The 24,295-nt window shown below is 53.8% G+C and overlaps 1 protein-coding gene across 1 annotated transcript in view; it reads left to right on the top strand.

Annotated features, from left to right (window-relative positions):
* SLC9A1 (solute carrier family 9 member A1) overlaps window positions 1-21,299 on the top strand; it is a 49,292-nt gene extending 27,993 nt beyond the window's left edge. The window contains exons 2-12 of the mRNA XM_058553352.1: window positions 7,990-8,450; window positions 11,596-11,846; window positions 12,708-12,925; window positions 13,970-14,172; window positions 15,760-15,849; window positions 16,329-16,399; window positions 16,518-16,691; window positions 16,961-17,075; window positions 17,245-17,346; window positions 18,717-18,789; window positions 19,451-21,299. Coding sequence (XP_058409335.1) covers window positions 7,990-8,450; window positions 11,596-11,846; window positions 12,708-12,925; window positions 13,970-14,172; window positions 15,760-15,849; window positions 16,329-16,399; window positions 16,518-16,691; window positions 16,961-17,075; window positions 17,245-17,346; window positions 18,717-18,789; window positions 19,451-19,788 — 2,096 coding nt within the window. The 3' untranslated portion in view covers window positions 19,789-21,299. The remainder of the gene's footprint in view (window positions 1-7,989; window positions 8,451-11,595; window positions 11,847-12,707; window positions 12,926-13,969; window positions 14,173-15,759; window positions 15,850-16,328; window positions 16,400-16,517; window positions 16,692-16,960; window positions 17,076-17,244; window positions 17,347-18,716; window positions 18,790-19,450) is intronic.
* Window positions 21,300-24,295: the final 2,996 nt, after the last annotated feature.

Below are 24,295 nucleotides of genomic sequence, written 5' to 3'. Positions count from 1 at the left end.
GTACAGTCTCATTTCCAGGCTGGCTGGAGGCTTCAGGGTCCTGGTAAGGCTTTTGAAACCCTCTGTGTTCATTTGTTCACACTCCTTCCCCACCAGTCTCCTGCCCTCAAGACCCAACTTCAATCCCACGTCCTTTAGGAAGCTTCTATCATTCCCTTAACCTGCTTTTCCTGAGCATCACCTTCATGGGATCCAGGGCTGTGTGCTGGGATGCCAAGTCAACTAGAACACCAGCTATGGAGCTCCTGGCTCCTCAGTTTGGAGGAGCACCTGACTCAGCCTGGGGGGTTCAGGGAATGCTTCCCAGAGGAGGTGACACCTGTGCTGGATTTTGAAAGATGAGTAGAAGTTCAAGCTAAAGAAGAGTTTCCCTCTGTGTGCACAGATGGTGTTTGGGGACTTCTGGCATCTGGAGTACAGAGGTTGATGGGGATGGAGGTTAAGTGCTAAGGGTTAATCCTGAGCTCGGCCAGCTCTCTGACCTCAGGATCCTGATCACAACGTACCTGCTCTGAAGCAGCCTGTCCTGCTGGGTCTCTGAGAGAGCCCAGGGAGTCGCTGCATTGCTCTGCTTATTGTTCTCAATCTGGCTGTCAGGCCCCGTCTGGCCCATGTGGCATTTCTCTCCTTACCTCTCCTTCATCAATCGTCTCTGGAGTTTGTCTGCCGCTTCACAGTATACAAGGTGCTTCTGTCCAGTCCCTGGATTACCACTTGTCTACACACAAGGAAACTGAGGCCTGTCTGTGGTGTGATGATTTGCACAAAGCCTCTTGGTTACTACTAAAGGGCAGAGCTGGGCCTCAAACCTGGATTTTGGCCTCCTGGCCCAAATCCATGCCTCAGGTGGCCCAGCAAATAGTGCTGTGATCTCTGCTAGCTTTTTAGCTAATTTCCCACCCAGACTTGATGTTCCCAGAGGGTGGGACCCTGTCTCCCGGAGACGTGGATTGAAATAAGCAAGAAATAGAAGTGCCGTTTGGAAGGATGATGGGGGAAGGCACAGAGACTGGCTCCCCCGGCATGGGAAACGATTCCTACCCAGGTACTTTGAACAGATTTATTTATGGCTGTTTTTGCAGGGGAGGCATATTGCAGACTTCAGTTCTCTTCCTGTTGATCCTAACAGGCTTAGTTTTCATTGACGCAGCATGGCACAAAGAACTGGCAATTAGGAGACCAGGGTTCTAATTTTGACTCTGCCACCTCCTAGCCAGGTAGCCTGGGGCAAGTCACTTCACCTCTCTGAGCCTCGGTTTATCCTTCTGTCAAATGGGGGTCAGGATATGAGGCGAAATGAGAGGAGCTATGTAAAAGCCCCCAACACAGCACCTTGCTTCAGACACTCTAAGAGTCCACTAAGTGTTTTTCTCCTTCTCTTGTCTGGAGGTTGTATCTTAAAGTGAATCATGACCAAATACGCTCTTACTGAGTAGGTGCTATTGGTTGACCTTTTTTAAAAATTGTCATTCATTGGGTGACTCCTGTGGTCTAGGAGCTCTAAATAAAGTATCTCAGTGACACAGCCACCTTGCGGGTGGTATCACCACCCCAGTTCCAGAAGAAGGACTAAGACTCAAAGACACATATTAACAGGTATTGTGCTAGGTGTTTTACATGCTCCATCTCATTTAATCTTCACAGCAGCACTCATATTTGGATATTGGCAAAGGCTTAGTGAAGTCAGCCTACCTTTCCATTTGTCTTTTTCTTTCCTGTTTTTCATTCATTCATTATCCATACATCCATTTGCCATGTGCAGGGTACTTGTGCTGGGCTCTTTAGAGGATACAGACTCTAGAATGGCTTTTCTCCTGCTTCTCTCTCTCTGGCAAACTTCTATTGATCTTTCAAAACCCAATTCAAATGGTCCCTCCCCTGGGAGCATTTCAGAGCCTACTCTGAAATTTCAGAGCCAACCCCACCTCCTTCCTCTTTTCCACACTTCACATCTAAAAGTCAGTTTTATCTCAATTCACAAATAGTTGATGCCTATTCTATGCTGGAAGTGGAGACCCAGGTGATTCTAAAAAGTTCCCAGGCTTAGGGAGCTTAAAGCCCAGTGATGGAGAAGTACACACCAACAGGTCATGATAATGTAGTGATTCATGTTATACTTGGGTGTTGAAGAAAGTTATAATAATAGCAGTCACCACTTTAGCAATAGCACTGGCAAAGCAGTGCCAGCATTGCTTGGCATTCTTTATCCTTATTATCTCCTCTTGTACTCCAGAAACCCTCTAAAATAGGGTGTTACACAGATGGGGAAACTGAAGGTTGGAGATATAACGTAACATGCCCAAGGCCACTGGGCAGAGTGGCTAGTGCCACGCGTCTTTGTCTCCGCTGGTCTGGCTGTGAACCTGCTGAGTCTGTGCTAGTCTGGTTTATCTTTCTCCCTGGTCCTCATGACTGACGTTGATGGTGGGAAGAATCAACACCGAGAAGAATCAGATTCAAGAAGAACCAGAGCCCCTCCTACCCCAAAGGACCCTCCAGCCCTGGTGGAGACCGAAGCTGAGTACAGATCAGGCAGGCAGGGGCTGAGCAGTTGGATAATTCCCACCTCCTGCCCTAGGAGTTTAGTGGAGAAGACTGACTCCTTCTGGCTGAGTTAGCTCAAGAAGGCTTCCTGGAGGGGGCAGCCTTAAAACATAGGAAGGATTTCCCAAGGTCTTTACTAGGCCACTAAAGTGAAGGGGAGCAGTGTGAGACTTCCCTGGAAAAGAGCTCACGGAAAGAAATACCACCTCTTGCCATCTGGGGACCACTTTGGGCCTCTTTAGTCCTGGGCACTGACGCTCCCCTTAGAAACCAAATAAGAATAAAACCAGGAAAAAAAATTAAAAAAATAAAACCAGGGATAATGTGGTGAGTGGCTAAGAGCACAGACTCTGGAGCCAGACTGCCTGGGTTTGAATCAGTTACCACCTACTTGACTTTGAGCAAGGTGCTTAACCTTTCTCAATTTCCCCATCTATAAAATGAGGGGATGGTAATTGTGGCCTTCCAGAGCTGTGGTGAGGTGCAAGTGAGTCAGAAAGTATCAGAGCACACTGCTGTAAACTGTAGAGTGCCAGGCTTTTGTTGGGAAGTATACCTTTCATTGCTGTAGTTGAGACTGGTTGCTGGGGCAGTTGAAGAGGGAGTTAAAGAAATGGAATCATTGTGCAACCAGGAATCCCCTGGGACCTGGCCGAGTTGCAGCCCCAGAGCAGTCCTCAGGCCTGGAACTAGGGCGGCAGAGCCCCTCATGTGCCCCTGGGTCCCTGGTGACCTGGCACTGGAAGGCTGAGGAGGCCCCTCTTCCCAGCACTCCCCTCTGACTGCCCAGGCCAGGGGAGAGATGCGGGAAGTGGGATCAGGGGTGTCTGGTCACTCTGGCAACCAAGGGTGACGTGAAACAGCCTTGCCTGCGTGCTCCACCGCGCCGGTCTCAGCAGATGGGGACAGTCCGAGGAGACGTAAATAAACTGTTCTCATGGTGAAGAGCAGAAAAGCTGCAGAGGAGCCAGGAGCCCCTCACCAATTCAAAGTTTGCTTGTGTTTGTTTAGCGTGCTTGTGTGTGTGTGTCAGAGAGAGCAAGTGTGGGTGTAAGAGCAAGTAAGGATATGTGTGTCAGAGAGAGTATGCGTGAGTGTGTGTGTCAGAGAGATTGAGAGTGTGTTTGAGAGCAAGAGTATGGGTGAACGTGTGTGTGGTCCCCCAGTACCCCCAGTTGCCCACCTGCCACCTGTACTGGACAGGATGAGAAACAGCTCTCCCCTCCCCCAGCCTCTTCACCTCAAAGGGGAGCCAGCCTGGAACCGTGTCAGCGAGTTTGCCCTGTGGCTTGGAGATGTTGAACTCCACACCTTCTCGCATCCTTGCTCTGCCATGACTGGATGCCCTTGCAGGAGGCCATGTGGCTTGAGAGATCACTGGGCTTGGAGCTTCATGGGTTCTCGTGGTGGAACTGGTCATGTGACCATTGCCAGGTCACTGGTTCTCTTTGCGTCTCAGTTTCCCTAACGTGTAATGGAGGATTTGGATGATCTCGAAGGTCTGTTCCAGCTCTCACGGCTCTGGATCTGCCTCTACCCCACCCCTGATTCCATCCTGGTGACATCACCACTGCAAGTTCAGGCCCTGGAAGTTTTGCCTCATTTCCTGGCATCTTGGGATCTCGCTTCAATGCTGGGTTTTTGTCAGGGGACCAGGGGCACCAGCTGTGCCCCTGTCACCACACCCGGTGTCAGCAAGCTTCCTGCGCTGTGACGGGTCTCTTCAGGGATGCAGGGTGGGGACGACTGGTGGAGTCAGGGTCTTGGGAGAGGGATAAGCCAAGAACAGGCTTGCACGCCCCCCCTTCCCTGAGCCACTGTGCCTGATGACAGACTCCACCACCACCACCACCCCCGGAAGCTGCTTTCCAGTAACGTGCCGCCTACCCGTGGGCAAGGAGCCAAGAGTGGCTCCCAGACTTTCCTCCCAGCCTGGGCCTGGCCGTGGCCCTCCCCTTCCCATGCCCGTCAAGGCTTGCTGAGAGGCAGGGCCAGCACAGGAAGACCTGGGGAGACCTGCTTGAGGTGTGCCCCCAGCCCTAGTGCTCTGGGGGCTGGCTTATTTGGAAGAAAGTGCATTGCACCTGAGTCATGAGGCCTGGGACCTTGTCCTGGGTGGCCTAGGCATGTCCTGCCTCCTCTGCGCTCCAGGTTTTCATCTGTCAAATAGGAATGCCAGCTGTCTCTTCACCTAGTGGTGGAGGCCTGATGGCCCGAAGGTCATGAGGTTGGGAAAAGCATGGCCATCCCCAGGAGCTCCTCATGGAGGTTCTGACCCTGAGCTGCCTCAGTGTCCCCAGTGCACAGCACTGGCCTGGCTCAGAGAAAATACCTGCACTGGAGTAAAGGATTAATTAGCTCTCTCTGCTGCAGGTTTGAGATGCTCTAAACTAGAGTAGAATTCCCTTAGACTCTCGGGAAGCCACCGAATCTTGCTGAGCCCCAGCTTTCTCTTCTACAAGATGGGGACAGTACCTATCCCACAGGCTGTTGTGAGGACTAAAGAGCACAGTGCCTGGCTCGTGGTGCACCTTCAGGAGTAGTGAATATTCTTCATGTTACTGCTCTTGGCTTGTTTCATACACCTCCCCCTGTCCCCCAAGTGCACTGTCTGGCACTTTCTGGGGCCAGGAAAGCTTTGTGGATTGGACAGATGGCATAGAGGGGTGGGGAGGCATTTTTAAAGCCTAACATGCTAGGTGGAGGTGGAAGCTGTCATCTACCTGCCCTGGGCTGTCTCTTTAGACTCTTCTGCCTTCTCCTAAGGCAGCTGTTGGTGCTCACCTCCAGGGCAGGTGGGGGTAGAGTATTGAGGAGGTCAGCTGGCTGGAGCTGGAGGCGCTGCTTCCTGGCCCGTGCCTGCAGGAGGTCTGCTCCCCTAAACCCCCATGCTGCCTGTCTCCCTCCAGGGCAGTGCAGATCTCTGGGGTGTGGTGCCGTTGTCCTGTCTACACTGCTTCTGCCTGGGTTGTCTGACCTTGCTGGGTGCCAGGGAGAGAGAGGAATCTGGGCGGCAACTGTAGATTAGTTATAAGAGGGGGAGGCACCAGAGAAGGACTCCTGCTCTAACCTGAGCAGACTGGGGTGGTGAGGAAACACTTCCTGGAGGAGGTGGCCAGCAGAAGGATATGGTGTCAGCCACACACAGTGGGGGTAGAGGCACAAGAATGGTGTTCCAGAGAGATAAACTAGACTAGGTAAGGATCTGCAGGCAAAAGAGGATGTGGCTCATTTAGGGGAATTGCAAGGAATTTGGCAAGGCTGAAACATAAGAATTGACAGCGGGGAGCACGGGACATGAGCAATACCAGATGCCGGAGGAAATGTTGAAAGTTTGGACTTTAACCTAAACAGCCAGGGAGACTTGGACTCAGCGTGACTTAGCCCTTCCCAGTGTACCAGCCAGTTAAACACTGGGGTTTCCTGGTGGACACTGCAAAGACTGGGAGACTTTTCAGCAAAAGAGGTGACTTCTGGTCAGGTCTATTGTGAAATCAGGAGAATGTACATGCTGGCTTTGGGGGCCTCTCCTGGTCTAGGATGAGACATGATTTATATCTAGTATGTTTTAAGTGTCTCCTGGATCCATGGCACTGTGCCAAGGCTCTGGGCCTGTGGTGTTATGAGTGAGTCTTGACATGTAGCTACACTGGCACACCCAGATCAGTACCCGAGAGCAGGAGAGCTTGGGGCATGGGGAGGGATGTTCCTCCTTCCTCAGGATCTCAGGGGTAATGAGAACAGAGGCCTGGCCAGATAGGTTGTTGGGAGTCATGTGGGTAATGCCCAGCCTTGTGCATTTTCAAATCACTAGATGCTTATTGAGCACCTACTGTGTCCTCAGTCCTGGGGATATAATTATAAACAGTTATGGAATCTGCCTGCACAGAACTTACAGGCTAGGGAGGGGAGGAGAGCAAGAGCTTTCACCTTGAGCAAGGCGTCATACCCCCAGCTGACCCTGGGGGTTATGGTATCAAGATGCAGCTAGATGCCCAGGGCTTCTCTACCCATCTCCCCACCCAAAAACAAACCAAAAAAACCCATAGGGAGCTTGGGGCCAAACCTGGCACTGAAAGACGCCATCTCTGAAGGGGATTTTTGCTACCTCCCAGCTCTGGATTTGGAGCACCAAAGTGCCCATGCAGAGATGGCCTGCTGCTGCTGCTGGCCAGGACCTGGCTTGGGGAGATGGTTGCTGGGTCTCAGGCAGAGGGGCAGGTTCGTGCCTCCCTTGATGGGGAGGAAGGATGGGAGGGGTTGACTTACAGAGAACTGTGGAGTTTGATGGGAGCTGGGGCGGGGGGTAGGGTCAGACCTGGATTCTGTCCTGGTTCTGCTGTGGATTTGCTGTGTGACCTTGGGAAGTTTCTTTCCCTTTCTGAGCCTCAGTTGCCCTGTCTTCAAAGTGGGTGGGATTGGGCTAGAAACAGGGTGGCAAATGGGTTTTGTCTCACATGCAAAACAGATTAATTGCTGCTGTCTTCTTGAGCAGCTCTCTGGGCTCAGCAGGAAAGCCTGCGAGTCTGGGATTGGAGGGGGTTGCTGCATGCTTTCTGCAAGTTTGCAGACGCCGGGGGTGTGACCCCCAAGTTCCTTCCTGCACTGATGGTCTTTGATTCTTCTGTGCTTCCTACTGTCTCCTGTGTCAGTTCTCCACCAGCCTGTTGTCTGCTTTCTGCTTGAACACCTCCATGATGGGGAACTCATTGTCTTCCCTCAGACAGAGGTGTTAGATCGTTAGGCCTGGTCTTGAGCTCACCTCTGCCTCCCTGAACTTGTAGCTGGAAAGGTGACCTGGGTTCAGACGTAGGTAATGCTCTTAGATACTTGGAGCCTCAGTAATCAGTGTATAATTTTTGGCCTTCTGGAGGCGTACAGAGCTGCTTCTTTCTACTATCTTATGGCAGTGACAGAGAGAGCATCTGTAAATCCTTTGAAAAAAGCACTTTAAAAACATCATCACTGGGGCCGGCCCAGTGGCGCAAGCGGTTAAGTGCACATGCTCTGCTGTGGCGGCCTGGGGTTCGCCTGTTCCCAGGCGCGCACCAATGCACCGCTCGTCAAGCCATGCTGCGGCGGCGTCCCATATAAAGTGGAGGAAGATGGGCACAGATGTTAGCCCAGGGCCAGTCTTCCTCAGCCAAAAAAAAAAAAAAAGAGAGAGAGAATTGGCAGATGTTAGCTCAGGGCTGATCTTCCTCACAAAACAAAAAAAGAAAAACATCATCACTTAGTTTATACAGCAGCCCTGTGAAGCCAGTATTATCACCTCCATTTTACAGGTGAGGAAGCTGAGGCTCAGAGAGTTAACAGAGCAGTCCTCTGAAGCCAAGCCTGTGCCCCTCTCACCAGCTGCTCTACTTGTCCCCGGCCCTGTCCCCAACCTTCTGTTCTCCTGGCTCCCCACAAACCTGCGGCCTCCCATTCTCTCCCCCTCCACAGGTTTCCATGTGATCCCCACCATCTCGAGCATCGTCCCAGAGAGCTGCCTGCTGATTGTGGTGGGGCTGCTGGTGGGGGGCCTGATCAAGGGCGTGGGCGAGACGCCCCCCTTCCTGCAGTCGGATGTCTTCTTCCTCTTCCTGCTGCCGCCCATCATCCTGGACGCAGGCTACTTCCTGCCACTGCGGCAGTTCACAGAGAACCTGGGCACCATCCTGATCTTCGCCGTGGTGGGCACGCTGTGGAACGCCTTCTTCCTGGGCGGCCTCATGTATGCTGTGTGCCTGGTGGGTGACGAGCAGATCAGCAACATTAAACTCCTGGACAACCTGCTCTTTGGCAGCATCATCTCGGCTGTGGACCCCGTGGCTGTGCTGGCCGTCTTCGAGGAAATTCACATCAATGAGCTGCTGCATATCCTGGTCTTCGGGGAGTCCCTGCTCAATGATGCTGTCACTGTGGTGAGGGGGCAGGGACCACACCCAGGTGCATACGGGGCACTGACCCGAATCCAGGTCCAGAGTGAAACCCACATCCACCCGCTAATGATAGTAGTGAAACGGCTAATGTCCATTCCTGCTTACTCTGTGCCAGGCATCGTGCTGAGCACTCGACATGGATTATCTCCTTTAATCCTCATGACAACCATAGGAGGTGCTTATTATTCTCACTTTACAGAGGAGGAACCAAAGTTAAATAACTTGTAGATTATGATAGAACAGGTTAGAAGCCAGGTCTGTGTGACCCCAGGGCCTGAGCTCTTGGCCTTACCAGGTGATATGCTCCGTCCCTGACTTGGATTGTAATGTGATCTTGGTTAAATTACTTATCCTCTTTGTACCTCAGTTTACCTTTTTATAGACCATTTAGTCTCTGAGGAGCATTTCAGCTTTCATGTTGCCTATGTCTTAAGTTAGAGTGCAGAATTTTGGGGTAGCAATTGTGGAATGGGACCTTGCCCCCCAAACTTCCAGAAAGTGATATGTAAAATGAGTTGGCCTGGGTTGGCCACTTGCTTGCTGTGTGACCTTAGGTAAGTGACTGTACCTCTCTGAGCCTCGGCTTTGACAGCTGCAAAGTGAAAGAATAGTTAGTGGTTTCCTCCCAGGGTCTAGTGAGGACAGACACCCCCAGTGCAGGGTCTGCACACGGCAGCGCTGCATATGTTGCACATGCCCTTCCTCCCAGCCAGTTTCCTCAGGAAACAGACATGTATGTACACACTCACGTCGTGTTGTGAAAACACCTCCATCCCCCTCCTAGCTGGACCCCTCAGAGAGCAGCTGCGCACGCAGGAAAACATAAGGACACGTGTGCACACACCCAGTGCACGCTCGCACACGCACTCTCCTTTCCCCACCCCCAGGCCCTCAGGAAGCTGCACCTCAAAGAAGAGACAGACGGTGGTGGTCGGCTGCCTGCAGCCTCGGCTTCCTGGGCTTCCTCTTCGTCTTCCTCTTGTCGGCCCCTCATGGGGCTGGTAGAGCAGCAGCCTGGCCCTAGCCAGCCGGGCCTCAGTCCTGGTCTCTGCTAGCACCAGCTCTTGCCCAGGGTGACCACACAAGCCTCAGTTTCCCCATCTGTAACAGGGATTGCGGTACTTAGCCTGTTGTCCTCCCAGGGTTCTTGCAGGAGTCACACTCACAATGTCTGAAACTAGTAGGTGCCAGAGACGAAGCCCTCCCATTGGATCTGGGTGTTGGGGTTCAAGTTGGCACTACTGGGGAGCAGCGGGGCATGGTTGTGTCAAGTGGATACCTCAGTCTAGCCACCTTGGGCCCATGGCCATGCCTCCCCAAGATGGTGGCAGTGTTCACTGGTGTTCATTGAGCACTTCGTGTCTAAATGTGTATTGCCTCATCTAATCCACATGGAAACTCCGTGAGGTTGGCACTGTAATTAATCTGTTTTTCCAGGTGAGGAAACTGAGGCACTGAGAGGTTAAGGAACTCATCCAAGGTCATATTTGCTGATAAGTGATATAGCTGGGATTCAAATCCACGCAGTCTGAGTCCACACCCCAAACACTTACCACTATACTACACTGCCTTTGTAGTCCCAGTGACAATAGTACCAGGCTGGGAAGGAGAACCTTGCCCTTTACACCCACCACATTGGCCCAGGTGGTGCACCCTGAGGACCCATGAATCTCCTCAGGCCAGGTGTGAGTTTAGGTATCCCGGGGCTGAGAATGCACCTGCTGAGTGCTGCTGGTGCCCTGCTCTGTCTCCCAGAAGACTGTCGTCCAAGCAGCACTGGGGACTGGCCAGTGCTCAGCATCTCCCCTTCCTGCCTGGCCCAAGTTGGGCCCTTTCTAGAGCTCTGGACGTGGGTGTGAGTGCCCTGTTTTCCCAGACCATAAAGCTGAAGGCTGCCCCTGAGCTGCATGGTTTCAGGCCTCTGCCCTGGAGCAAGTCACATCCCCCACCCAACCCACTCCTCCAGGTGCTGCCCAGGTACTGGGGGCTTTGGAGGATTCCCTCTCAGGGATCCTCAGGTCCTCTTCCCCTCTCCCTCAGCACCTCCCAGGCCCAGAAACTGCCTAGCTGGTTTCCTGGCAGAGCTGTCTAGGAGTAGACCAGGCAGCCAGCGAGCCAGCACCTAAGCAGGGACAGAACCTCAAAGCTGAACCTGCCTGGGAGGCCCCACCACTGCTGTCAGGAAACGAGTTCTGGGCCCAGTTCTGCTGCTCTCGAGCTGGGGGCCCTCCAGCAAGTCGCTTCAGCATCTGAGCCTCAGTTTAGACATCCTTGGCCTGCCCACCTCCCAAGGCTGTTGTGTGTCAAGCAGGATAACTGTCGTCAAAGGGATTCACAGTGTATGAAGTGCCACTTAAACGTCTGACGATGGTGTTATGATGACCGTCTGTTTCCCAGTCCGGCAGGTGGGGAAGCCTTAGAGAGCCTCTAGTTCCATAGCGTCTGAACTTGGTTGTTCATTGCAACCACCTGGGGAGATTTCTAGGCGCCCCCCCCAACCCCCACCCCCACCCCTCCAGAGAGTCCAGGTGGGGTATGCCTGGCAGTGTGTATTGTCAGAAAGCTTCAGAGGTTAGGAAGTCCTGTTCTAGTTCATTGTCTGAACTTTCCCTGGTTTGTGCTGAAGGAGAGACTGAAGTTGGGACAGGGACGTGACCTGCCCAAGGTCAAACAGTGAGAGGCAAACGTAGTCGTGCCAGTAGGAGCTGACACTGTGATGGGCATGGCTCTAAGCACTTTCCTTTATTAACTAATTTAATCCTCACAACAGTATAATGTGGGTACCATTATCCCCATTTTATGGATAGGAAAACTGAAGCACAAGGAGATGCAATAATTTGCCCCAGTATACAGCTAGGGAGCGGCAGAGCCAGAACTCCAACCCAGGCAGTTTAGCTTCAGTCTGTGCTCTCTGCCAGCATGGCATCCTGGAGGCCCAAAGCAAGACCCTCTGGCCCCCAGGCCAGTGGTTTTGAGCACCTGCGTGGCACTAGGGTTTCTTTACTACCATGTGGCCTCTTCTTGTGGCCGTGGTCAACAGAGGGGACGGGATCACCCTGGGTGGACCCCAGAGAGTCATGGGGCAGTGCCCTGCCCTCCTGCCGACCAGCCTGCACACCCTCCCCAGGTCCTGTATCATCTCTTTGAGGAGTTTGCCAACTACGAACGTGTGGGCATCGTGGACATTGTCCTCGGCTTCCTGAGCTTCTTCGTGGTGTCCCTGGGCGGGGTGTTTGTGGGCGTGGTCTACGGGGTCATCGCAGCCTTCACCTCCCGATTCACCTCCCACATCCGCGTCATCGAGCCGCTCTTCGTCTTCCTCTACAGCTACATGGCCTACCTGTCAGCCGAGCTCTTCCACCTGTCGGGCATCATGGCGTGAGTCTGGGCGTGGCACTGGGATTCCCCAAGCTAGTAGGGTCATGAGGGAGCTCCCCAGGGACGAGACTCGAGCACCAGGCTCCAGGTCCTGGGACTGCCCCTGGAAGCACTGAGTTTAAAGTTCTGGAAAGTCTCAGTTCTGCCACTTCTTCCCTTCCTTTGTCTCAAAGGGACTCCCTTGGTCGTAGCTGGACGCAGGCACTCACATGCACTGCTCCCCTCAGCAGCTCCAGCAAGGAGGCTCGAGGCTTCTGTTGAAGTGAGGAGTCCTGGAGGTCCTGAGGCCTCAGCTGAGTCTTGAAGGGGAGGAAGTGCAGAGGCAGGCCTGGATTAGGGATTAGAGTGCCAGCAAGGAAGCTAGGCCAGCAGGAGTGGAGTCCAGGTGTGGTCACCAGGCTGGGAGGGCCTGGGCTGCTGCTTGGAACAGAGCTCCTTGTGGGGACTATTGTGCGTTAGGGGACATCACACTTGGGGAGTAAACCCAAGGCCACGGACATGTGTAATCGACTTCCTATAGGCAGAGAGGCAGTGTGGCCTCGGGGAAAGGGCACAGGCTTTGGAATTGGGCAGACCTAGTTTGCATCTTAGTTCTGCTACTCGCTGCCAGTGTGACAGTGGGCAGACAACTTTATTTCTCCAAGCCTCAGATCCCTCATCTGAAAAATGCAGGAATATGCTTGAGCCTGTAGAGTTGATATGAGGATTGAGAGAGAACAAGTGTGTAAAGCCCGCAGCGGGCGTCTGAGCCATAAGAGGAGCTCAGTAAACAGGCACCTGTCAGCCTCCCTGGCAGCAGAGGGGCTCTGGGAAGGCACAGCTCAACTCTGAACTCTGAACCCCACTCCTCCCCAACCCCAGACTCATTGCCTCGGGAGTGGTGATGCGCCCCTACGTGGAGGCCAACATCTCCCACAAGTCCCACACGACCATCAAATATTTCCTGAAGATGTGGAGCAGCGTCAGCGAGACCCTCATCTTCATCTTCCTCGGCGTCTCCACTGTGGCTGGCTCCCACCACTGGAACTGGACCTTTGTCATCAGCACCTTGATCTTCTGCCTCATCGCCCGAGTGCTGGGTGAGGTCCCGGGCAGCCGGGGAAAGTGGTGGGTGAGTGCTGTGTGTGTGTGTGGTGGGTTGTGTGGAGGGGCCCAGGTTGGCTCCTGGCTGCTCCAAGCACAGCTGAACGGCAGGGGCTTCCCCACTCCTCCTCTCTGCCATGCTGAGGCCATGGTGGGCCCTTGAGGGGAACAAGCCCATGCTGCTGGCGAGTCTGTGATCTCTAGGGAGACAGTTGTGGTGTTTCAGAGTGGAGGGGCCTCAGGGACCCTGTGACTCTGAGCCTGTCAGTTTCTGAGGAGGGGACCGAGGTCCACAGAGTGTCTGTGAGTGTTCTCTGCATTGTCTTGTGCACAGATGGCTTTAGCTCTTGCACAGATGGCTTTAGCTCTTGCAAAGCTGCATGCAGCTTCTCCAAACCTACGCTGTCAGTGCTGGGCTGCACACGGGTACCAGGCCCTCAGGCCCTTGGATTCTGCTTACACTTTCCAGACACACCTCACCTCAGTGACTGTGTCACCTCCCCACTCTGGATCTCACTCACCTCCTTTCTGAGAGTAGGTCTGTGGTTGCCGAGCCTGCCTGGGCATCACAGTTACTTGGTGCATGGTTTTAAAACCCCTTTAATCCTGGGCTTCATCCTCCAGAGATTCTAGTTCTGTGGGTTGAGGTCAGACCCAGACCTCTGCACTTTTTAATGACTTTATTATGGAAAATTTCAAACACGTAGAAAAGTAGACCCCACGTACCCATCTTATTTAATAGATATCAATTTGCGGCCAGTCTTGTTTCATCTCTTTTCCTATTATGCTCCCGACCTTTGGCCACTGGAGGCCTCTGTGATGTCTCTAAAGTGCGTCTGGGTTGGGGAACCCCCTGAAGGATCCACCCAGCTCTTGGATTGAGGGATTCAGCACACCCTGGGCTGAGCAACCCGGGAAATGAGTAAGCTGGGCAGGTGGGCAGGTTCACTAGTGGAGGCTCTTCCAGACAGAAGTCACTGGTACAGAAGCCAGGGGGAGCTGGGGACAGCCTGACCCCTCTTCTTGCCCCTCCCTGGCAGGCGTGCTGGGTCTGACCTGGTTCATCAACAAGTTCCGTATTGTGAAGCTGACCCCCAAGGACCAGTTCATCATCGCGTATGGGGGCCTGCGAGGGGCCATCGCCTTCTCCCTGGGCTACCTCCTGGACAAGAAGCACTTTCCCATGTGTGAGCTGTTCCTCACTGCCATCATCACCGTCATCTTCTTCACCGTCTTCGTGCAGGTGCTGGACAGGGCAGAGCAGCCCTGCCTGGGGACCCTGACTTTCCAGTGGAAAGAGGAAGCGCATGACCCAAGATGGGGTTCTAGTCCCAGCTTGACCAATAACTTGCACAACCTTGGGCAAGCCACTCCCCCTTTCTGGGCCTCGGTTTCCTCAATTGTAAAGGGAGAATTGTGATAGTGAGTCATTTCGAAGTGACCAATCGGAATGGAAAGTAACCAGAAAGCTGCCTAACTTAGTTAGGAACCCAGATAGCATTAAGAGAAGTGAGTATAGTCAGCAAACCCACGATACTCATTGTAGGACTTTAGGGAAGTGATTTAATATCTTAGGATCTCAGTTTCTGCATCTGTAAAGTGGGAGTAATAGCACAACACAGGGCACTGGAAAAGTCACGGAGCTGGGCAGCAGGAGGTGTGGAGTCAGTCTGAGCTCTGCTGCTATCTGTGTGACCCTGGGAAAGACCGTTCTCCCGTCCCTGGGTGTCAGTTCCCCATCTGTGAAGGGAGGGACCTGGACTAGATGATCCCAAAGAATCCTTCCAGTCTGCTGGTCCGTGATTTCTGTGCATTTAAATGACCCAGGCTTAGCTGAGAGCCCACCCCCACCCCCCTCAGAGTCCCCAAGGAAGCCCAGCCTGGGATGGTGTCAGTTGTTCCATCTGTCCTGACCTGTGACCTTGGGCAAGTGAGAAACACTCTGGGCCTCTGTTTCTCTGCCATCCCCTCCGTCTTTCCTGGACACTAGTCCTGGCAGAGCCCTTGATGGGAAATGTCATTGCCTTCTCAGGAGAAAAAAACGTAAAGGACACCTCCTGGGGCAGGACTTATTTTCTGTCCTTTAGAAGGAGAGGGGGCTGCCTCTTTTGTCCTCTTGCCCTACTTCCATCTTCAAAAATGTTTTTTCACCTTGACTTTGCAGTTGTATATGCTCATGACTTACTAAGCCCATTTTCAATGGAGGCAGCGTTGAGGTAGGGACCTTCCTGCCTGCCTGGGTTTGATTCCAGCTCTACTACTTCTGTGAGACCCTAGAAATTACTTTACCTCTGAGTCTCAGTTTCCTTATCTGTCAAATGGGGACAATGAGAGGACCTACCTCTTAGGGTTGGTGTGGGTATTGAAGAGCTGATACTTATAAAACACAACTGGCTCTGGCACATGGCAAGTGTGCAGTTAAATTAGCTGCTGCTGCTGTTACTAGGTCCTCCCTGGTCTCAGTCCTGCGAGGGGGGCAGAGCAGAGTGGTTCTCTCTGTTAGCCAGGCCTGCCTGCCCTGGGGTTGCAGAACACATCTATAGTAGAGCCCACAGTTGAACCCACACCCTCTGACCCCTGCCCCCAGGCTAGATGATCAGTGTGAGAGTCATTCGGCTGGATGGGCTGTCAAACTTCTGGCTGTGTCTTCAGGAAGAAGCAGGCCTTAAGGACCAGCCTTTATATAAGTGCTGGCTTAGAGGTTGAAAGATTGGGGACCTCAGAGCAGAAGGCATCCCAGCCTCAGGGGTCCTGCGGGGAGGTGGGAGCCTCTGTGGCCTCCCTGCCAGGGTAGCAGAACTGGAGTGCCTGACACCCACCTGCCCCCCAGGGCATGACCATTCGGCCCCTGGTAGACCTGTTGGCTGTGAAGAAAAAGCAAGAAACGAAGCGCTCCATCAACGAGGAGATCCACACACAGGTACTGGAAGCTGGACCCGGGCCCTTGGTTGCAGGAGAAGGCTCAGGGAGCTGGGGAGTAGCTAGGCCTCGCATCCATGCCCTCAGCCAGCCTTTCCTCCCTTATCCCAGTACCGGGGTGGTTCTTTAGCCTCTGGAGGTCACCAGGTCACAACATAGGGAGGTGTGGTATAAGCAGCCTGGAGCCTGAGGAGGGGGCGTCATGCCATCTTTACCTCTAGTAGGAACCTATCCCAGGCATCGGGCACAGATGGGTTCAGAGAGGGAGGCTCAGCCGGGCCCCACTGGCAGAGGGTTTGAGGTGGTGCCACTGGGATTCAGGATGAGTGAGGTGTAGGCGCCACCTCCTGGCTGTCCCTGGAACTACAGGGCTGGGCTGAGCAGAGCCGCCCTAGGGTGGAAGATGGGGGGCCTATTCAGAAGTCTTGGTAGGGACGGAGCCCAGTGGTGAGGCTTGACCTGGCCCTGGGCCCGTTTCAGTTCCTGGACCACCTTCTGACAGGCATCGAGGACATCTGTGGCCACTATGGCCACCACCACTGGAAGGACAAGTAGGTGGCAGGCCTGGTGGGCAGGTGGGTGGGGAGGGGCAGGTAAGGGTCTCCCAGGGTCTGGGCATTTCCTCACCCCAGGAGCTGGCTCTAACCATCTCCTCCCTCTTCCCACCAGGCTGAACCGGTTTAATAAGAAGTATGTGAAGAAGTGTCTGATAGCGGGCGAGCGCTCCAAGGAGCCCCAGCTCATTGCCTTCTACCACAAGATGGAGATGAAGCAGGCTATTGAGTTAGTGGAAAGCGGGGGCATGGGCAAGATCCCTTCTGCCGTCTCCACCGTCTCCATGCAGTGAGTGCTTATGGCCAGCCCCCCAGCTTCTGCACCCACACACTGACCCCTCGACACCAACCTGGAGCAGGCCACTTTGGGGGGCAGTGAGCCAGGCCCCTCTGTCGTTCTGTTAGGGCGGGTGAGAGAGCTGCAGGGCTTCACTGAGGACTTGAAGCTTTGCTCACTCACCTGGACCATCCCCTGGTGACCTCCTTCTGGCTCAGCCCTGCAGGCTCCAGGGTCACAGGAATTTTCTTGGGGACCTAACCTATGCCCTGTTGTCCCAGGAACATCCACCCCAAGTCCCTGCCTGCCGAGCGCATCTTGCCAGCACTGTCCAAGGACAAGGAGGAGGAGATCCGCAAAATCCTGAGGAACAACTTGCAGAAGACCAGGCAGCGGGTGAGGGGCTGCTCCGCCTGAGCCCCTTCCACAGCAGAGAAGCCCCTCTGCCCCCTCTCCTCTGCCCCCTCTCTGCTCCAGCCCTGCCCGCCGTGTGCCCAGAGCCACCTCGGCCCCTCTAGGCCCATCTTCCAGGGCCTGCCCTGCCTGACAGCTGTTCCTCCCACAGCTGCGGTCCTACAACAGACACACGCTGGTGGCAGACCCCTACGAGGAGGCCTGGAACCAGATGCTGCTCCGGAGACAGAAGGCCCGGCAGCTGGAGCAGAAGGTATGTCTGGGTCGAGAGCTGGCTCCTGCCTTTCTCTGGGAGTCTGGGTTCTTCCTCTTCCCGCACCTCCACCAACAACCCTTTTTGAGCATAGAGACACTCCAATCTAGTTTTTTGGCCTCCTCCACTTGTTTCAAAGGCTAAGCTCCAGGGAAGGTTCCAGAAAGCTGCTTCCTTCTCACCTCCTCCCACCTCAGAGCAGCGAAGAGGCCAGGGCCCCTCATTGTATCCTCAGGCACCTGAGCTAGAAGAGCCTATCCATGTGCTCTGTCTAACCCTTCATTTTCTAGTGAGAAAGCTAAAGCTCATGGGGGGAGGGGACCTGCCCAGAGTCACAAAGCAAGGCATACACGCATTCATCCGTTTGGCCAGGAAACATTTGTCAAGTGGTTCCTAAGTGCCCGGCAGCAGCATAGCCTGTGAATCCGGCAGTGACTCAGCGCAGTCCCTCCCTCACAGAGCTTCTCGTGCAGTGGCCCATGCACGACAGGAAGTGCGGGGACCTGGGCACCTTGAACAGGGAGGCGGGCAGGGTAAGCTTAGGAGTAAGAGCCAGGGTGAAGGGGTGTGGGCAGAGCAGTGGTCCAGGCAGAAGGAAGAACGTGTGCATTAGTGCCGAATCACAGAATGTGGCACGTTCTAGAAATAGACACTGAGAGAGTTCAGCTTTCAAGGAAACTTGTTAATGGTTTAAGGGTTTGGGCCTTATTCCGAGGACATGGAGAACTATGAAGGGTTCTAAGGAAAAGAGTGACATGGGAAGGGGTGGGGGTGGCCCAGATTAGTGCGGTGACTGGGGGAGATGAAAAGAAGTGGGTAGATTCAGGGCATTTAGGAGGGGGAACTAGCAAGACTTGGTCACCAGTTTGAGATGGGGCTGAGGGAAGAGGAAAAGGAGTTAGGGGTCATGTCTAGCCTTCTGATTGGGGTAGTTGGAGTGGTGGCTGCGATAAGGGATGCTGAGGAAGGAACAAGGTTTTGAGGAAAGTAAGGAGCTGAGCGCAGTTTTGACATGTTGCACTGAGATACCTGGGGGCCATCCAGGGCCCAGCTGTCCACTCGTGAGTTTTCTTTATGGGGTTGGACTTCAGGGGCAGGTGTGGGCTGGAGGTAGAAACTGGGGCAGTGTCACTGTGGAGAGGCAGCCCAGGAGATCGCATAGCTTGATGAGAACCTGGGCCAAGCCCTCAGGAGCCCCTGAAGTCCCAGCACGGCCCCAGCGCAGGCCCAGGCAGATGAAAAGCCTAATGAGGAGTTGACAGAGAGGGAGCGAGCACTCCGAACATGCCAAGGGAGGGTGTGGCCACCAGCTTCCGGCGCCCTCCAGAGGGACTGCCTGCGCTTACCCCTGTCTGCTCTTTCTCTGTCAGATCAACAACTACCTGACGGTGCCGGCCCACAAGCTGGACTCGCCCACCATGTCACGGGCCCGCATCGGCTCAGGTAAGGCGGGGCACAGGGTGCCTGGAGAGGGGCCTCGAGGCTGGGCCCTCAGTGCCACCGTCTCCTGATGAGGCTACCGAAGGAACAGGCCTCAGAGCCAGGGGGAGGACTGGCTGCTCCCTCACTGACCTGCTCCCAGGCCATGAGCTCCTCTTACATCAGGTGGAGGTGGGGATTCACCAAAGAGGGGGCAGAAGAATGGCCCTGCTGTCCTCCTCAGGACAGAGGTGCTCCACATGGGGGTCATAGTGAGGACTGTGAAGAGAGCTGGGTGCCTGGCAGGGAGGCAGGAGGGATCTGCACACTGAGATCTCCAACATGTGGGAGAAGCAAGGGCAGGCCTCTCCCAGTCCTGGGGCCCCGGGAGCAGACAGCAACTCAGGAAGAACCTCACACCTAATTTTTGGTCTGAGGAGAGACACCTCTGGGAGCCCCAGGTCTGAGGAGAGAAACACAGTCCTACCTTTGAGACCCCAGTGTAAGGGGAAGAGAAGCTCTCTGATGAGGGCTCATAGAGGCCCCTGTGGAGTGATTCTGCAACATACCAGGATTGCTGCACTCACAGGAAGGTTCTGTGGGAGTCACTGGCACAGGCTGAGGTGGATGCATGCTGGGCAGGGCTCGGGCAGAAGCCAGCTTGTGCCTTGCTCTTGCTCCCTAGACCCGCTGGCCTATGAGCCAAAGGCCGACTTGCCTGTTATCACCATTGACCCAGCCTCCCCGCAGTCGCCTGAGTCTGTGGACCTGGTGAATGAGGAGCTGAAGGGCAAGGTCGTAGGGCTGAGCCGGGATACGAGGTTGGCCGAAGAGGACGAGGACGACGACGACGGGGGCATTGTGATGCGGACCAAGGAGCCCTCATCCCCAGGCACCGATGATGTCTTCACACCTGGGCCAAGTGACAGCCCCAGCTCCCAGAGGATACAGCGCTGCCTCAGTGACCCAGGCCCCCACCCTGAGCCTGGGGAGGGAGAGCCTTTCATCCCCAAGGGGCAGTAGCGCTGGGGCCAGCGGGCAGTGCCCGTCCCACCACAGACTCTCCCACCAGAGCAGGGGCTGCTGGGGGAGCAGGGGGCTCCCTCGTCCTACCTGACCTGGATTGGCCCTGCCCCTCTCCCCGCCGCATGGCAGCTGGGCCCACAGTCCCCATCGCAGCACGGCTTCCCCCTGCCTCCTGGGAAGTGCCCTCCCTCCCACCAGAACTGCCTTCCCAATCCATTAGGCAGAACTGCTGGGCTGTGAGGCAGACCCTGCCCCTTCCCGATCCAGGCTCTCTCCCACACTGGGACTAGGGCCTCTGAGTTTCCCAGACCTCAGAGGCCCCCTCGCACTCCATCACCCTCCTCATTCAATCCAATCTTAGTTTCTAACCAAAAAGCCTCTGGCTCAGCCTTGGTTCCACCTGGGAAGGAAAGGAGACGAGGCCTCTCTTGGCCTAGGCCAGGCTCTCTGTTAACAGGAGAAAGACTAGGGGGACCAGGCATCTGACTGGGGGAGGGATCGGTGACCCATGGCAGTCCCACCCTCCTGCCAGCTCTGTCACCCTGGCCGGCCACCCTGACCTGTCCTTATTCAGAGCTGCAGGCTGAGGGCAGCTCTGAGCTTCTCTGTCTGGAGCTGGGGCGCTTTAGACAGTGAAGTGACTCAGTTTTCCAAACTGTGCTCCAAGGGACCACCGGGCCCTTCAGGGGCTGCTGTCAGGGGAAGGACTGTCGGGGGCTCCAGAAAGTGCTGCCTTTTTATGTGTTGTGTTTGTTCACACTTCCATGTATGATTGTATTTGCACAGAGGGCATTCCTGTTTTTAAAACATTTAAAAAACCCCTGGCTGACAGAGCTCTGGCCCTGCCCTCCTACTCCAGAGAATTACCCTCCTCATCTGTGCCTCTGCCCAACACTCTCCCCCAAATCGGTCCTCTGCCTTCTGGGCTCTTAAGTGTGGCCCCAAGGCTCTGGTTTCAGAAGTAAGCCCCCCATCCCAGTCATGGGCCTCCTGGCACCTTCTTTGCTCTTGGGCCTGGGCCTCAGTTCCTGCTGGCCTGTTCTTTCTCTCTTCCCCCATTGGCCCCTAGAGTCTCTCCCTCTTACATATACTGTACCCAGCTTGCTGTGGAGCCCAGTTCTTGGGAGAGAAGGCCTCCCAGCAGCTGGGGCTGGTGGATGGGCAGGGTCCTGGGCCCCCAAAGGCCTTTGCTCACAGGCACACACTCCCACCCCTGCTGCCACCATGGCCAGTCCCAGGCCTATTGGTGTCTGTCCTTCCCCCTAGGGCACTCCCTTCCCCAGGATTGTGCAATAGTCAGAGTGTCCCTCTTCCCAGTGGACTGGGAGGTGGGTGCTCATCTGTCTCCCCTCCTCTCCGTGCAAGTGCTCCTTGGGCAGGAGTCACCATGCAAGGGTGATGTTGACAACCATGTTCGAAGCCACCACAGCTGCTGCCGCTCTGCCGCCTGTACAGAAGAAACGGAATCTTTTTCATATTCTAATAAATCCATGTGAGTTTTTGATAGAGTTGAGGGCTGCTTCCTGGGGACCAAGGACTTTGGGGAGGAGGGTGGCCTGGGGGCCTGAAGGACTTAGCTCAATGGCTGGCACAGAGAAATGCTTAATCCATGTCAGCTGCTAGTGTGGTGATTACTGGGTGCCAGGCACTGGAGATACAGCGGTGAGCAAAGCAAGATGCTCCCTGCCCTCAGGTGCCTTCAGCGGGGAGAGCGGCATTAATCAAACATTCATACAGACCAGGAAAAACCCAGGGTGTTTGCAAATGACGGTGAATGAAAGGTCGGGGGGGGGTGAGGAGGGCCTTCCTAAGTGGTATCCTAGGAGAGGACTAGAGAATGAGCCGAGGTTAACCAGGTGAAGAAGGTTTCAGAGAGTTCCCGAATATTCTAATTGGGAGCTGCACATCTGAGAAAAGGCTGGTGTGGCTGGGTCAGAGAGTGACAGGAGGGGAAGCAAAGATGGGACCTTGCAGTCCACGGTTAAGATTTTGGTTTATACTAAGGGCAATGGAAAGATTCTCACCTGTTTAGTGGGGACAGTAACCTCTGAATGAAATGTGCTCAGGTGTGTAATGGGCTCAGCACAGAGTGGGTGCCCAGTGGGCTTAGTTCAGCTGACGTTGGATCCCTGAGGTGCATTTCCAGGAGCTGCCCACCAGAGGGCAGTGGGGCCTTGGCACACACCCCAGGCACCCTTGGAACCTGGATTGTCCAGGAAAGCATCTCCTTTGCCCAGACTGAGACCTGTGAACAGAGCTGGTTTGATTCACAAAATCTGAAGAGCCCAGTGCCAAAAGGGCCCTAGGGAGGGACCGCATCATTCATTCCTATATCAATTGGTGTCCCAACGAGAAACGGATGGTACTCAAAGGGATACTGAAGAGCCTTCAATTAAGGGATTCTTTACACAGGTGTGAGCAGGGTTAAGGGAACCTAGCAGGGATGGGACCCAGGGGACTCACACTACAGGAAGCCATTACAACCCGGAGACCTGAAGGGCAAGAGGAGGGAGCTGTTACTATGGAAGAGGGGCAGCCTGCTGGGGCTTGGAAGAGGGGCTGCCTGCTGGAGCTGCAGCCATAAGGGGCAGAACACAGCCCTTGCCAGACAGGGAGCCAGGGGATAAGTGTTCTGACTTTGATCCTGCTGGTGCCTCCCCTTGGCCAAACCCATCTGAAAGCCAGAAGGGAAGGCCCCTGAGTGACTTCACAGAATTCGGTCCACACAAGTCAGCCTTCCAGGAAATGGAGCAAGAGGATAGTGGACTTAGAGGGAGACAGGATATCTGAGCAGAGCCATTCCTTTTGCCCCCCACCATCCGTTCTTGTCCTTCAGATGAAAAACTCATGTTCCTATTGCTTAATGGTTGCAGAATTTCTGTTTGGGTTGATGAAAATGTTTTGGAAATAGATCGTGGTGATGGTTGCACAACCTTGTGAAGGTACTAAATGCCATTGATTGTTCACTTTAAAGTGGTTCATTTGATGTTATGTGAATTGCACCTCAATTTTTAAAAAATGGAAGGAAAAAAAAAAGTTCATCCCAAACAGGGGAAACAGTCTCATCAACCACCTTATCCTTGTCATCCTTCAGTCATACTCACCTGGATCCCATCTGAAAACGTTAGCACCAGGGCTCTTTCAATAAGACAGCAGGGGAGGAACAACAACAGCAAAAACCTGCTGCAGCCGGCCTTCTGTAGCTGGTCACAAGGCCTGAATTAGCAGTCACGGCATCCTCCTTCCACCCCCTCGTATTCCTGTTACCAGCTGCCAGCACTTTGGCTGACTGGGTTCTTTACCTGGCCAGGGGGTTGGGGGGGCATGGTCCTAAGCCTTTACTCCTATGAAGTTTGGGTTCCTATTGGTCTTTGGTTTGTTGGATTGCCAAGTTTCCCATTGATCTGAGAGGCACCTAGTAAATCTGGATTCTGGACATAGCCTTCCTGCCCACCCTCCATTTTCCTTCTAGTAATCCAGATTAATCACCCTATCTGGTACAACTGACCCCCTCTCTGCCTTTTGGTTAAGCAACACACAGAGCTCCAAATGACCAGAGGGAAGACTCTATGTCCAGTTTAAAGAAGCCACATCTGTGTTCCCTGGAGGAAGTATTCCTCCTTTGGGCACTAAGGTCTCCAGACCCACTGAACACAAAGTTGAGGGGATGGAGAGCAAAAATTCCTCCATAGGTTATTTGGAATAACAGTGAGAGGAGGCACTCCCATCTCTACCCTTGGTCCCTGGCCTCTGTGTTCTGGCTGAGAGAGATGGAGGTATATATATTGGCTACTGATTGAAAGCAAGTACTGCATCCTTCCTGTCAATAACCTTGCAGGATGGTGTCTCCCAGCTGGGAACTCTTCCATCCTGTCAACTGCTTCTGAGTGACAGAGCACCTTGTAAGTCCAGTGCATTCCATGGGTGAGACCATTGCTGTATGCCCTTCCCCATAAAATAACACTAGGCGATGTACAGGATAGCAGAGTGATAAATAAGGCATTCTGAAAAGTTCACAAATGTTGGTCCTGGCAGGGAAGGCAAGTCCATATCAGGAATACATACTTATTACCATGAGATAATAAGTTACTGTTCCCTTCATAAAGGAAGGGGTCAATGTAGTCAACCTGCCACTAAACAGGTAGCTAGCTGGTCCTTCCTGGAGCAGTCATTCTCAAATTTTTGGTCTCAAGAGTCCTTTACACTCTTAAAAATTATTGAACAATTACACTTTTAAAAATTACAAAGGGTTTTTGTTTATGTGGGTTGTATCTATCTATTTTACTGGATTAGAAATTAGAGCTTTATTTATTTAAAACTAATATATCCATAGCATGTTAATATAAATATAATTTTTTGTGTGTGTGTGAGAGGAAGATCAGCCCTGAGCTAACATCTGATGCCAATCCTCCTCTTTTTTGCTGAGGAAAATTGGCCCTGGGCTAACATCCGTGCCCATCTTCCTCTACTTTATATGGGACACCGCCACAGCATGGCTTGACAA

The sequence above is a fragment of the Diceros bicornis genome, chromosome 13, assembly GCF_020826845.1.
Source record: "Diceros bicornis minor isolate mBicDic1 chromosome 13, mDicBic1.mat.cur, whole genome shotgun sequence".
Taxonomy (NCBI): Eukaryota; Metazoa; Chordata; class Mammalia; order Perissodactyla; family Rhinocerotidae; genus Diceros; species Diceros bicornis.
The sequence above is the reverse complement of the archived record's forward strand: the minus strand, read 5'-3'. Positions and strand labels throughout refer to the sequence as shown.